General features: G+C 33.4%; 1 protein-coding gene across 2 annotated transcripts in view; it reads left to right on the top strand.

Annotated features, from left to right (window-relative positions):
* ATP2B1 (ATPase plasma membrane Ca2+ transporting 1) overlaps positions 1-15,814 on the top strand; it is a 111,818-nt gene that overhangs the window by 64,421 nt on the left and 31,583 nt on the right. The window contains exons 6-13 of one of the 2 annotated variants that reach the window (XM_015598507.2): positions 1,921-2,061; positions 3,665-3,727; positions 4,550-4,588; positions 5,416-5,577; positions 7,036-7,250; positions 9,589-9,831; positions 11,190-11,431; positions 14,200-14,437. In XM_015598507.2, coding sequence (XP_015453993.1) covers positions 1,921-2,061; positions 3,665-3,727; positions 4,550-4,588; positions 5,416-5,577; positions 7,036-7,250; positions 9,589-9,831; positions 11,190-11,431; positions 14,200-14,437 — 1,343 coding nt within the window. The remainder of the gene's footprint in view (positions 1-1,920; positions 2,062-3,664; positions 3,728-4,549; positions 4,589-5,415; positions 5,578-7,035; positions 7,251-9,588; positions 9,832-11,189; positions 11,432-14,199; positions 14,438-15,814) is intronic. The other variant, XM_006923818.3, reaches the window with a different exon arrangement.

The raw sequence follows: 15,814 nt of genomic DNA, 5'->3' as shown, positions 1-15,814 counted from the left end.
AATAGGGCAGAAGTTTCATTTGTAAATATAGACTTAACATTTCTTCGAAAAAAACCTTGAAGTTTGTATACTTTCCTTCACCACTAAGGCCATTCGTACTCTCTTTGGGTATTTCTTTATGCTGATGTACTTACGATTTGTTCCAAATAGAAATATTTTGGATATATAAGTATAATGTATTTATGTATAATGTATACTTATAATAGTTGTTCCTTGCCATACTTCTAAGTAACTATAGTTAATGTTAACCAAATAAAATCTATAATTGTTGTTCCAAAGAAGAGGGAAGCTGTCTCATCAAACCTCATTTCCATTGACTAACTGAGCCATGGTATTTGGTGAACTGAGAGTCTCGACTTCTTCCCTTTTTGCCATGTATACCTCATGGATTTTTTATGTACATATAGCTTATTTGCATAGTGCTTAGCTCTTCAGGTTGACATCCTTTAACTGAACTTTAGTCCTTTTCTATTTTTACAGAGATGGCTCATAATTTTATGTGTACTCAGGTTCCTAATGCACTAAGTATACCAAAAGAACTCTTTAAATTTTCCACGCTTAAGAAAAGACTGAAATAACTTGTAGAGTTCCTTATCGCAGTACTGATGGGAAAGTTTTTCTGCATTTATTTCCCTATTCCAAAAATGTACTAAAACACATGAAACGCATTTATTTTTAAATTTATTCTCATGATGCCATCTCTCATTGCTGTTCTTGGCTTCTTAAATTTAGATTTTTAAAAGCAGTCTTTCAGTTAGCCGTGTGGATATGAACAGAACAAAAACCGTTTACTTTGAGCACATTCACTGCCAACATCTGATTACCTGTGGTAAGAAAGAACAGAACATAAAAAATTGGAATCTGCCAAAAGCCAAAATTGTTAAAAGAAACAAACTGTCTTTTACACATAGCACTTGCTCAGTAAATATTGTTTCATTATCCTAAATTTCATTTCTTGTTTCTCTTGCATTTTCACTGGCACAGATGCTAATATTTAGTGAAATATTCTGAATATAGATTTTTAAACCAGGAAAATTAAAGGCTTAAAAATTTCTTATTGGATAAGTTACTCAGTAATTAATAACCAAATATAAATTCTTAAGGACTGAAGTAAGTACATTTGCCCTATGATGTTATTTAGCAAATAACCTTTGAGAATTGATTCGGTACATAAAATAGTGCTAGGTGCTATAGACCGTGCTCTTCAGGTTGTCGTGAACTGTGAGATCAAATAAATAAGTGATGACTGTAAAGAATACTTTATTGAGTGTTAAAAAAAAAGTTAAGTTTTGAAAGCTACCTAAAATTCACCAAAATATTAGAGAGGTGGGAAGCCTTTGAATGATAAAGGGTGCAGAGATGTGGATGTACAAGTTGGAGAACCATAAGCAAATTTATCAGCATTATATTGTAAGAAGATTATGTCCTCTATCCTTGATCAGAACGGAATTAAATCTTTGCCTTGCCACTTAATAGTTGTGTAACATTGGGCAAGTTTTTAGAAAATAATAAGAATAATAATGTCTGCCAACTTGCAAGATTTTTGTGAGATACAGAGTCAGAATTCAGTGTTCCCATTTCTACTCCCTAGCTTTCATTAATAGAATTTCATGTTAGAATAGTGGATGGAAAGTTCGAAAGGTTGGTTGATCTCCAGGTGAAGACTTGGGACTTAGTTCAGTGGGCAAATGGAGCCAAGTTTTTGAGCCATAAGAGGCTAATGATAAAAATCATATATCAGGAAGATTAAAATTGGTTACAGGATGAACTGGAAGGACAGAGAGACTAGCAAAGAGGCTAGTCTCCTAGTAGAGGCAGGCTGAGATGAAAGTCTGGAGTAGGTAGTACTAAAGTTTGAAATTTGGTGGTAGGAGGAAAAACCTATTCTGATTTTAAAAAACAAGTTTTCTGTTGTTGTAGGTACTCATGTAATGGAAGGCTCTGGAAGAATGGTAGTTACTGCTGTAGGTATAAATTCTCAAACTGGAATTATCTTTACCTTACTTGGAGCTGGAGGTGAAGAAGAAGAAAAGAAAGATGAGAAGAAAAAAGAAAAGAAAAGTAAGCATGACGATTTGCTATAAAAAATTGGTATTTGGAAATATGGCAACTAAATTGTAAGAACTGTTATAAAACATACATTTCTTTCGTGAGATTTGATATGAAAAGTTCTATAAAAAGTTATAATATTACCCAATATTGTACTTCCAAATGGTAGAATTGCTGGAGAGGAAGTTTTTCTTTTAGATGAAATATTTCATGAAGAGGGTTTAATGAATTTACCATGGTAAATTCATCATCTCTGAACGTTTCCATTGCCTTTATTCTGTTTATTCTCTAGTTTAAGAATCTCCCTGTAATCTGACTAGAAAAATGAATTAAACTCTCATTTCTTATTTGCTTATTTTTTTGCTGCTACTTTAGTAGTAGCTTTCTTTGTCAGCTTTATCACATTTTGGTCTCATTGAGCTTTTAATCTTTTTCTACTTTTAATCTTAATCTACTATTCACATTTTCCAGTCTGTACTTATGTAGTTGGTTTTTGGACATAAGGCCAACACTTCACTTTGACACCTATTCTGTTTTTTTGTGTGATGTTCCGGCCATTGTTAGATACCAAGATCTTTATTTTGATCTATTATTTCTGCTGTTGCTCTAAGTGATCTGTCATCAGCAAATTTGATAACCATAGTTTATCCACAGGGATCTTATAGGAAACTCCATCATACATAGAGAAGCAACTCAAAATCACTTAGTTGAGAAGCATGGTACTTAAAAAAAAGTCCTCCTTACCTTGTTTCTAAGTATTTACTACATCATCCTTTTCATCCACTCAGGATCACTCTTCCAGAGTTTTTTCCCTTCAAGTTGACAGCAGTGTATTATGGTATAGCCACTTAGATTTATTTGATTTTACTTAAAATAGTAAGTCCATATTTCTCTCACATACATAAGTATTTTGCGATCTTCTGAAATAAATGCCTTGCTAAAATCTTGGTTTGCTATAGCAGTTTTTAATATTGGGGTGTTTTGTTTTGTTCTTTGGGTTATGTCTTTAGCTGTGAAATCTTTATTTCAAACAAAAACGTGTTTGCAAAGTTCTGGCCAAAAGTGAGGGCAGCAAGCTCTACATTCTGGGTTTTCCCTGTCCCACTCCTCACCACAGCCCCCATGTGCTTCCTTAGGTTCTTAAGGCAGAATGGAAGACAATTTGAAAAGCAGTAGTAATGGTACCATTTATTGAAAGCTTATATTCGTTAACTTATTAATCTTCACCACCATAAGACATAAAGACTATTACTACTCTTTTTGATGAGTAAACTGAGGCTTACAGAGGTTATATAACTTAATCCAGGTCAAAGGTCTGTTAAGTGACAAATCACACTCACTTAACTGGCTCAAGAGTCTGTAACCTTAACCAATCATACACTGTGCCACATCCTAATTTATAGGAGTATATAGTGAGCGGATGGACCCTGTTAAAGGGAAGTTTGTGTCATGTGTTTATTCTTACTGACCCCACACTCTTCCAGTAAGCACCCTATTTCTTAATACTTCATACCCCTGTTTTTACTAATCCAGTCAACATATTCTCAGGAATTAACATCTAACTGATTGTCTACCATTTTTGTTTCTTTGTTTTTTTTGTTTTGTTTTTTTGTAGAACGGGAGATCATTTTTCCGTCTGTGAACTTCCAGCCCTCCTCTCAGTCAAAAGCAGTCCAGGGTAGGGTGATCTGTCTCATTTCCCCTGGTTGCCTGGAATGTGGCTGTCTGGTCTCTCTCCAAACTTGAGCTCATTGAAAGTAGCTAGGTAGTCTCTTCTCATCTCCTCACTGATCTTGAGCCTCTGTTCTTGCTTAACCGTATTTGTTCCATGTTTTCCAATTTGAAGATAACCCTCCCTGATAGAGAAGTTGGAGGGAAAAAAGGCTGAATGGATCTGCTTCCTCTTTGTCATTTCTAATATTATCCTGCCTATTCCTAATAGATCCATTCCTTCCTTAATGATTTATTGATTCAGACATTCTCATCTTTCTCTTTTCTCTGAATTTAAGCCAATTATTGGAATCATCTCAGCTGGTAGTCTTACTGGCTAATTCTGCACATTCATATTCTAGTTTTACTTACTTGCTTCCCCTATCTTTTATATATACTATTTTTGTTCTCATTCCCTTCAAAGCTCTCCTACCTATTGTGTTTCTGTGATATTCCTCCCTCCTTACCTACCCCTGCCCTTTTCCACTTTCTTAGGATTATATTTGTATTTAGTTTGAAAACCTCTTGTACTATATTTGGGTTTATTACAGTGAAAAAAGAGTAAAGTCTTATGGAGAAACCAAACAATTATAGAGACCAAAATTATTTTGTACTATTCCACTCTGATTAAGACGGAGGGAGTGATGATTTCTAATCTGTACACACGAGCACACATAACCATTGTGTCATAATGCTGTTATAGCAATGTGAACTGAACTACCTTTACATAATTTAGTATGGATATATTCATTTCTTTGGGAAAGCTTTAATTCCCATTTTGTTCCTACAGATAAGAAACAAGATGGAGCTATTGAGAATCGCAACAAAGGTAAATTCAGGACGAAGAAAGTACAGTTAACTCCTTTTCATTTTATCCCAAAGTATATCTAGTATATACTGTCATCATCCAAAAGTGTAAGATACATGTAGCAAGGAAAATCAACAATGAATATTAACTTAGGTTAACCTCTTTTCTTGTCATTGCCTTAGTCATGCTGCCTTATAGTGTTAATAAGTTTGTGTAATAATAATATAGTGTTAATTGTGATTTGTTAATAGTGTTAATAAGTTTGTGTAATAATAATATAGTGTTAATTGTGATTTGTGGTAGTAAGTGTAGAAAAATCCAGATGCAAGTAACTTTCAACTTAAACGTTTTAGGTATTTTAACATTGGTTATTATATAATTGCTAGCTGAAAGGCATGAGAAACCATATATAACATAAATGTTTTTTGCATCTATTTGTACATACATACATTTCTCTATACATAAGGTTGTACATAATATTCTATATTATGATCATAAATTATACGGAAGAGATTTATGGTGTTTGGAATGTCTTATTACCTAACACAGCACAGGAGGAGAGAAATGATATGGTATTAGTTCTTGGTTTAGGGACCTTGTATTTCTTCCTATGCCTCATCTTTATTATGTAGCACAGCATTCTCAAATCTGATACAAAGTTTCACAACCAAGTGTCACTATTGTCTTATTTTCCCTGGATAGAAATACACAGGTGCACGTATAAAGCTGAATGTTTAGACCTTTTCTAGTTCTAAAAGAAACTGATTTTTATCAAAAATTGCTTCAAAATGTCAGTAGTTATGAGTGCCTTTAAAATGTAGTGAAGTTATATTTACTCTTAAATGTAGCAAAAGCCCAAGATGGTGCAGCCATGGAAATGCAGCCTTTGAAGAGTGAAGAAGGTGGAGATGGTGATGAAAAAGACAAAAAGAAAGCAAATTTGCCAAAAAAGGAAAAATCCGTTTTACAAGGGAAACTTACAAAGCTGGCTGTTCAGATTGGCAAAGCGGGTATGATATATAAAGGAAAATGAGGTGTTTCATTCTGAAATACTCTAATTTCTGCTTAAAAATTGTCTTCTGACAAACACATTTAAGACTAGAAATTGTTGCTTTTTGAGCGGAAAGGGAGTTAAAAATATTTTCACTTTTATCCATGATGTACCATGCCTTTTGAGTTATTGCAGATGCTCATATTATTGCAGCTTAAAAGTTGTCGTTCCCACTTTGCATAGAGGGAAGCTTCCTCTGTCAACTAGCTGATAAGCAGTTGGGTTAGTGGCCATGTCTGCCCAGTTCACAAACCCATGCTCTCATTTCTGAATTTCTGGGAGAAATACAGAGAGGGCTAGTTGTGAGGTTATTCCATACAGATTACCAACTGCATTTTAATAAAAAGAAATTTCACCACACATTTTGTTCATCCTTTTTATGAAGAATTTAGGTATGTGTTTTCTCAAGGTATAGTTTAGTAAAATAGATTAGTTAGAACCATACTGATGTTAGAGGCTGAAATTACCAAATTGTTGCCATTACCTGTTGAGAGAACCACTCTTACAATGAAAGGAAAGCTCTTAAATAAAAAGAGAGCATGCCCTCTAGCAGTACCATCTTTGTGAAAGAACACTTATGCCTAAATCAGCATATATTATTAAAATCACTTACATTGCATCATTCTATAACTTCCTAGGTATATATTGGAAAAAGTTAAGTTTTTGCTTCTGTCCTCAAGAAGCTTATTATCTAATAGCAAATACTTGCTTTTTTGTAATATGTAGCCACATGGTAATACTGACTATAGTGTTGAGGAAAAGGGCGGATTTAAGATAGTAACAGTATTTAGTAGGCATTGGATTGGATTATTGGACCTAGGTATATGGACTTGCTTTATTTTTTAATACTCATTTTTAAGGGGCTAAATTACCCACAGATGTTTTGTAATGCATGGTTAACCCTTGGTTTTCTAAGTTAATGGAGCAGTAGTGATAGAGTAAAAAAATTAAGGAGTAATTCAGATAATTTATGTTTTTTTAAAATAAAAAACACAGTTGAATATTTAATTTCACTTCTTCCCATTGATCATATTCTTATTGGATTTTCTTTCAGCCACAGGCAAGTTGCCAGCATGTAAAGCACCAGCTTATGCTAAGCATTTGGTATTTCCTTGTCATTACCTATTTTGTCTCAGCTTTAGTAGAAGACTAGAGATACATTTAAGTCTAGGAAAGAATCATAAATGCTTTCTCCCCAGTTTTCCTGGGGATAGGGCTATACTTGGAAGTAGAAATTAAACATGACAGTGTCAGGTGATGAGTTTAGGTGCAAAAAAGGAAGTTAACAGTTTCTTAGAGAAATTAAAATAAATAGTACCAAACCAGTTATAATTTTTCTAGTGGCGAGTATATAACTGACAATGGGTAGTATCTAGAATATTTAAATAATTACATTTTTCTTTTTATATATTAAAAGGTTTGTTGATGTCTGCCATCACAGTTATCATTCTAGTATTATATTTTGTAATTGATACATTCTGGGTTCAGAAGAGGCCATGGCTTGCTGAGTGCACACCTATTTACATACAATATTTTGTGAAGTTCTTCATTATTGGAGTTACAGTTTTAGTGGTAGCTGTGCCGGAAGGTCTTCCACTTGCAGTCACTATTTCTCTGGCTTATTCAGTCAAGGTAAGTGGAAATGGTTAGGCGGATGCCTCAGCTGTTGTAGAAAATGCATGTCTGATTACTCTTGTTTCTGATTCCGAAAGTAAAGAGAATTCCATAAATTTACACTGTTTTCTTTAGAAATGCTGTCATTGATTCCCTCCCCCACCCCAGTTGAAGAGCCCTGTACATAGAGACCTATATATTCCTTGGAGAACAGCCTTGGTGCAAAACTTATTAGCACAGCTCTGCTAGGCAAACTTCTGGCTTAATTTTCATCGTATGATAGTTACGTTGTCAAGTTATGTCCCCTCCTTTTTCCCATCTGTAAGATTAAAATAAGATTGCTATTTACCTGTGGTATAAGAACAATGAGAGGGTTCACTCAAGTCCAACCTTCTCAGTCCTCCTTGTTTCCACTCTTCTGCCCCTGTTACTCTGTAGTCTAGTCCTTGTGTAAAACACCAGTAGCTTTTCATGACACTAAGAGTAAAATCTCAGTTCCTTGTCAAGGCCTGCAGGGCCTTGCCCAGTCTGGCCCTTGCTTACTTCTTGGTGCTAATCTCCTACCTCTTTCTCTCACTGGTTCAGCCTCACCAGTCTTCTTGCTGTTTTCAAATATCCTAGTCACATATGACCACTATTTACAGTAGCTCATTCCATCTTGTTTTTCAAGTAGAATACTTAAAAATGAACTTCGATGACTTTGCTAACTTCTATTTATCTAAAGTGATAATCGGTTGAAGATTATTAATTTATTTTTATTGATTTTATATCTTGTGTGGAAAAGATGAATTTGATTAAAAAAGGCTTAATTTGGACTGTTTTGATCTTTCTTTCAAAATGGCTTCGCAAGTAAAATTATACTTAATGGAAGAATGTTGCTCTTGTCAATTTTCTAATGTTAATTAGCAGTTCTCCTTAAGTAACGTAGCTGACATTGAGTGGTATAAAGTAATTATTCATAGTTTCTGCTCTAGCACTCTTTTCTCCAGTATTCCCAAGTATTTTACAACAGACCTGTCATGATATTTTTTGATTACTGTTTATTTTTTTCAGGCATTTTACATCTTTTGTTTCAAAAATGGTTGGTGAATGTATCAAAATGTTGATGAAATACAATATAATTATCTATTTGTCCTTTTTTGATGTTTTAAGATAATTATAGATAATTGAGATACACATATTTTAGACACATTGAGCAGTCATTTTACCAATGTTGCCATTAGTTCACTTCGAATAGTCATGAATGATATTAATTCTTCAGTTGATCAGAAAGATAGGCAGGATCGATTTATTTTCCTTTAATAGAAAGTGAGAGCATTTTAACTACTGTTCTTTAAGTGTTTATTAAATGTTTAACCCGAATGTTACCAGCTACTGTTATTAACACTGAGATCCTATTAGTGCTTTGCAAAATTGAACACATTTTTTTTTACTGCAGAACTTTATTCTTTTCATCTTTAATAGTAATTCAAATCACAAGTAATTTGGGAAGTATACATCTTTCTTCCCTACATTTATTTCTTCAAGGAACCGGTTTTTTAATATGCAGTATCTTGCATATTAGTAGTCAAAGAACACAGTTTGTAAACTAACTCTGTGTGGATCTTAATTCATTCTACGTATGCTTTGGGAATTAATTACCAAGCATTTTAACTTAAATGCCTTTGGGGGCTACTGTGAAACTCTTGATTTTTTAGAAACTTTTTTTTTTTCTTGTAAATAAGAGTAAGAGGTGATTCAAATGATGAAAATACCCAAGTGTACTAGTATATGGAAAAGATAAGAAGGACCTGGACACATCCTGGTTTTGATATGTTAACTCAGCCTATCAAAGTCAAAAAAAAAAAAGAAAAGAAAAGCAAATCAGGCCCACAAGCTCTATATATTTTAGTTGATACAAGCTACTTTTTTCTTGGTAATTGATACAAGAATTTTTTGTTTTCCACTTTATAAGGAGACTTAATTTTTAAAGGTGCTACACTCTTACACTGCTATTAAGTACCTCTATACTTAGAGTACAGATTGTCATTGCTCTTGTAATGTGAGAACACTTTGCAGAAGCTTTTGAAGGCATAGAATCAATGTGATAATGCATATGAGTGCAGGTATCTGTATTCATTTACTAGATTATGTTATTTAGTGGTAAAGTTATTGAAATCACAGAAAACTAGTACTCTCTTTAGCTTATTTGAATAGGTCAAATATACTAAAATTCTTCCTATATTGTTTCTTTATACTGTGTATCTGTATACAGCAGGGAGTTTTAGTTCTGATTTTAAAGCAGTTTATATAATTTTAATGTAATGAAGTGACTGGTTTTATATGTAGATTAACTAGATTTTTTTCGTCACTATAGAAAATGATGAAAGATAATAACTTAGTAAGGCATCTGGATGCTTGTGAAACCATGGGAAATGCTACAGCCATTTGTTCAGATAAAACAGGAACGTTGACAATGAACAGAATGACAGTTGTTCAAGCTTACATAAATGAAAAGCATTATAAAAAGATCCCTGAACCAGAAGCTATTCCACCAAATATCTTGTCCTATCTTGTAACAGGAATTTCTGTGAATTGTGCATATACATCAAAAATACTGGTAAGGATTTCTTTAATAATTTATTTATGAAAATTATTTTTTTTTTAATTTGTAATGATTAGACTATATGTAACTTTTTAGACCTACCATTACTGTACATAAATTGAAGAACTGAATTGTGTTGTTTTTAAAAGGCATATATTCATATAATGCATATGTTTCTTTGACAAAATGTGTTAAGATTAAGATCTGTTGCTCAAAGTATACATTCTGTTTATATTTTTCTCCTCCCATTTTTTAAATTTCCTCTACTTAGAAACTCGCAAGCCTTATAACCAGAACCAGTTCTTAATTTTAAATTTTTATTGAGCTCATTTTGTGAAAGACCAGGCTATCTTACTTTTGTAGACAAAAAAAAAATGATTTTTGTAGAAAGTCAACTCACTCTTCTAGAAAAATTTTGAAGCCAGATTTCAACTTAAAATACTGTTTTATATATGCTTACTGTATATTCTTCTGGCTTTCCAGTAGATCCTACCTATAAGATGAGATCCTTAGACTTTCTAGAGTTAACCCAATCAAATAATTCCAGACACATACTACCTTAGAATAAAATATTTTCAACTTTGCAAGTTTTAAAACACTTAGTTATAACATGAAGCATGAAATTGTTTCACTTGCTATGTGTTCTAGTGATTTATGGATGCATGAACAAAATTAATATTGCAGGTTGTTTACTGAAAATATGCATGTGTTGGATTATTGGACTGGAATGTTATGCGATCTTGGTTCTAGATCTAGCTTTGCCTTTTATTAGCTGAAAGTCTGAGCTTTACTTTCTTCAACTGTTAAATAAAGATTGTCTCATCTGCCCTTAATCCTGTTGTGATGATATGAGGTGATACTTGTGAAAATACTATGAAAAAAACTTTTCCATATATTTAAGGCAACAGTGCTTTATTTTAATGCATATACTTTTAAGTCATAACAATTTGTAAAGTAGATTTAACTTTGAATTATTTAATATAAATGTTCAGTGGAACAGGAAGAGAAAAGGAAAGAGATTAAAATTTATTACGTCCCACTATGTGTCAGGAACCAATTTTAAACTTTACATGTCTTATTTTATTCTTGGGTCATAAGTGCTCCCATTTTTCAGATGCTGAAGGCAAGTTACAGCAGTTAGGTAACTTACCGAAAGTACAGAGCTAGTAACTGGCAGGGCTGAAATTGGAATCCACGTCATTCTCATTCCAGAGTGCCTTTCTACCTCACCTTTCAGTGTCCCTCTGAAATGCCGATGTTAGTAGAAGTTTCCTATATAATTTTGTTTTAGAATGTCGCATTCTGTTTTACACTATGAATTAAACGGTCATTGAAAAACAAGATACTGGGTTCTAAACCTTTTTCTCTTCTAGCCACCAGAGAAAGAGGGTGGATTACCTCGTCATGTTGGTAATAAAACTGAATGTGCCTTGTTGGGATTTCTTTTGGACTTAAAACGGGATTATCAGGATGTTAGAAATGAAATACCGGAAGAAGCACTGTACAAAGTCTACACCTTCAATTCTGTTAGGAAGTCCATGAGTACTGTCCTGAAAAATTCAGATGGAAGCTATCGAATATTCAGCAAGGGTGCATCTGAAATAATTCTGAAAAAGTAAGAGTAAAATGCTTAGCTAAATTGCTAACTATTAATTGCTTTATGAAATACTCACTATATTGTTATTGTTGCTATTTTCTTTTTTTGTAAGCATCAGGCATTTGATGTATATTTTACTTAAAGCTTTTTAGTATATTTTAATGGTATCTAGATATTTGCCCGTGGTATTCTGCCATCTTCATACATCAGTTTCTTTCATTTCTTAGTATTTTGCTATAGGGAAAATGAGCACATTACATTCAATCTGGTAGATTTAATTAAGTAAACCTTGATATTTGTTTTTAGCCATGTTGATTTCATTGTTGTGTAGGATCATGAAAAATAAGCCTCTTGTGAAGAAAAACTGAAGTTTGTATCTTCAACGCTGCATTGTAGACAGTAGACTCAAAAATGTGATGAATGAATTATAGGTTAGTTTTTAAGATAGCAAAGCATTAAAACTAGATCTTGAGAATTTTCCTTCTATATCAGAGTGAAGTTTTATCATATTTATGCTGCTGCAATGTTATATTTAAATATCTCCCATCATTTTGAATGGTAATCTTTTTTATTGTCCTTGTACAGGCCAATAGCTTCAATTTTTTTAAGCATTTACTTTATTTTACCAGTAGCTTCAATTTTGGCACTACATGTTTATCTATAATTTCCCTAATGTTAATATGCTATTACAGGTGTTGAAATTATTTTGGTTTCTTTAATTAGAGAAGCAGAAGACTTTAAAAAAGAAATTTAAGAGCAATTTTGGAAATATAGAACTCATTTGAAATCGAAACATTTAAAATATTTCTACTTTTAAGTTGCTTTTATATGGACTATAATGAAATGTTATCTAAATGAATACTTGACAGATTATGGTCTAATAGGCTTAAGAGATAACTATAAAATTAATGAAAAGGCAACATATGAGAAATGGGTAAAGTTTTAGGATATAAGATTGCGGCATTTAAGATAGGTTTTGGTATGAAGTAAGTTCATCAAGGTGGAAAGAAGTCACATCAGAGAAAAGAAGGTAGGATATGCAGGCCATAGTTGGAGAATCACTAGTAGTATATTTCAGCTAACAAGACATGGGCTTTTGTGTCACATAGGCCACATAGAGCTTTGTAAGCTTGGTTATTTGATTTCAGTGTAAAGGGTTAGAAATTTTGCATCCATGGCTTACAGGGGAGATACTTTAAATCAAGAACCATTCAGGCTTTGACTCTTCTTTTGCAACTAACTAACTTTGGGATTTTAGGGAGCTTCTCTTAGCTTCCCATTTTCTCCACTGAAAAAGAAAGTGATAATCACCAATTCTGTCACAGTGAAATAAAATAATGCCTGTAAAATACATAGAATGGAATCTGATATATAGTAAGTATATGTGTGTGTGTGTGTGTGTGTGTATATATAGGCTGAGCCTTTAAAATTTAGTAAGCCAGAGAACATGACGGAAGTATGTTTTTATCAAGTAATGGAATGATCAAAGCTGGGTCTGAAGATAATTCTTGCATCAGGGAATAAGGTGGGTTGGAGGAAAAAGGATGGACTGGAGACAGATATTAGTTAAAAGGCTTTAGCTCGACGTGAGAGCCAGAAAAAGGCAGTAGCAGAGGGAGGAAGAGAAAGGAGAGGCACCATTCAGAAGACTGTTGAGAAGACAAATATATAGGACTTAGGAGCTAATATTATATGGATGATGAGAAAGTAAGTATTTGGGTGAGATTTTAGATTTATTGAGAAAGTAAGGTGAGATTTTAGATTTATAGCAGGTCTTTGAATAACATTTCATTCAAAGTCGTTATAATGTTGATGAGATGCCATGGGAACTTAACTCCTGTTTATATCAGTTAGCCCATGGTAAAATTGATTTCATTATACGTTGTTTCACTTAAAGTTGCAGAACCTATCAATGATATTAAATGGACTTACTACCGTACATCGAAATTATTGGGATAATGTTCATTAGATGGGCAGTGAGAGGACAGCTTTTAGTCTTACACACGGTAAATTTAAGGTACCGGTATAACTTTTGAGTGGAACTCTTCAGCAGTGATGGAAAGCTTTGGAAAACAGTAAAAACAGAAAATGTGGACTTGGCAGTCACCTGCCTAGAAGCAGGAGGAGGTGGCATCACCAAGGGAGAGGAACATAGGTTAAATGAAAAATAAACTTTAGAGAAGTCTACAATGTAATTTTCGTATACCACATAATTAAAAGGTTGTGGTTAATGTCACTGACAGTAAAACTATTTTGGCATTATCTCTCTCATTCTAATAGAATGCTTATTTTAACAATAAGTTATTTTTTTTTCTTCCATGGTTAAAACAGTATAGGTGATGAAACAACGTCTCAGGTAAGGGGTTGATTGAACTTGGCTTTTTACTTTAAAAGAAGAAAATATTTGTGAATTTTGTATTGATTAAAATTAATGTCTTAACTCTGTACCAGAATGGATAGGTGTGTATAGTTTATTCTCCTCTGACTCTATGGGTTCTCTGTGAAAACGTAAAAGCTGTGCATTTCTAAAACAAAGGTTTAGAGAATATCTAGAGTAACTGATAAAATGGAAAACTATCAAATGAGAACCATAAAATTAGAACTGTCTTTTGTAAAGAGGAAAATGAAAAGTAAATATGATTTAAGTCTGTGAAAATACAACATATATAGTTCTCTAAATTCCAGATATCAGATCCCATGATTTCTAGCCCTTCCAGTTCATTTAAATGGTATTAACCATTTATTTTTGTTAATTATTGATGTTTGGATTCAACATTTCCTTTTAGGTGTTTCAAAATCTTGAGTGCTAATGGTGAGGCAAAAGTGTTCAGACCAAGGGACCGTGATGATATTGTAAAAACTGTGATTGAACCGATGGCATCAGAAGGCTTGAGAACCATATGTCTTGCATTCAGAGATTTCCCAGCAGGAGAACCAGAACCAGAGTGGGATAATGAAAATGATATTGTCACCGGCCTTACATGCATTGCTGTTGTGGGGATTGAAGATCCTGTGAGACCTGAGGTGGTGAAATATTCTGTGTTCTGCATGTGCAGAATCTTAACTGTAGAGGATCTAGGCACTAATTGTAACAACTTTTCTAGTAAAATTCTTGGTGCTTGTAATTTTATTTTTTTTTCTCTGTGAACCCGATAAGTGAAATAATAGTGCTTATGATGCAATACTACTTATTTATAGTTTTTAATTAGGCAGCTTCTCTTGAGAGCCTATGTGTTTATACCACCATAACCTAGCACAGTGCCTTAAACTGAGTAGCTTTTTCAATTGGTATTTATATTAAATTAAATAATAGATGCCACTAAGTTATTTGTTTTCATAGTCTCAAGACCAACACTGTCCAGTTGAACACTCCATGATGATAGAAATGTTCTATATATTGTTCAGTACAGTAGCCACTGGCCACATGACTACTGAATTCTCTGAGTATGACTAGTACAATTACAAAACCGAATTTTTGATTTGATTTGATTTGATTTAAATTTAAACATTTCACTACCATATCAGATAGCATGCAACTCTAGACTTTACTTTTCTTCTTTATATCATTTTTTTTTTAAGCTTATTGAGCAACTACTGTGTGCCAGGCACTATACTAGGGTATATTAGAGACATTAAGATTTTTGAGATCTGATCTCTGGCCTTAAAGAAGTCACTGTCCTGGGCGGGGATGGTCAAACATATAATGATCATTATAACCCAGGATGTTAGTACATCATTAGATATATAGAAGGCATGTTATATGAATATAGAAAATGAACCCTCAACCTAGCCTAAAGTAATAGCATCTTTTTATTGAGGTCTTATTGGGTGCCAGATATTGTGCCGGGTACTTCACATGTATTATTTATTTTAATGTTCGCCTCTACGAATTATGAATATTATCACTTTCATTTGAGAGATGGAAAAAAAGTTGAGATTGTAGAGGTGAGTTCTAGATCATAAAGCTAGTTTGTTCAAATCCTGGCTCTGTCTAAAACACATGTGCTATATTAACCACTGGAGTCGTCAAATAAAACTTCCTAGAGGTTAATTACCTGATCTGAGTCTTAAAGGATGAGGAGGTATTAGCTAAACCAAGAGAGAGAGCGGTAAGCACATTCCGAAGAAAGAAGCAATTTGAGTAAAAGCACAAAGGTGAAAACAGCTCTTGTTCACTGACTGTCATCTGATTGATTCAACACCCAGTGTGTAGTACCAGGAACTCTTTTAGGAACTGGAAATACTACAGTTAAAGAAAAATAGTCATGAAATTTATATTCTAGAGAAGTAAGACAACCAGACAAAATTATAGATACATGGACAGTATGCTAAGTAAAAATACATTCTATGAGGAAAAAGACTTGGTCCCTGCCCTCAGAGGCCTTATATTCTGTATGGCAT

Source organism: Pteropus alecto, unplaced genomic scaffold (assembly GCF_000325575.1).
Source record: "Pteropus alecto unplaced genomic scaffold, ASM32557v1 scaffold76, whole genome shotgun sequence".
NCBI lineage: Eukaryota > Metazoa > Chordata > Mammalia > Chiroptera > Pteropodidae > Pteropus > Pteropus alecto.
The sequence above is the reverse complement of the archived record's forward strand: the minus strand, read 5'-3'. Positions and strand labels throughout refer to the sequence as shown.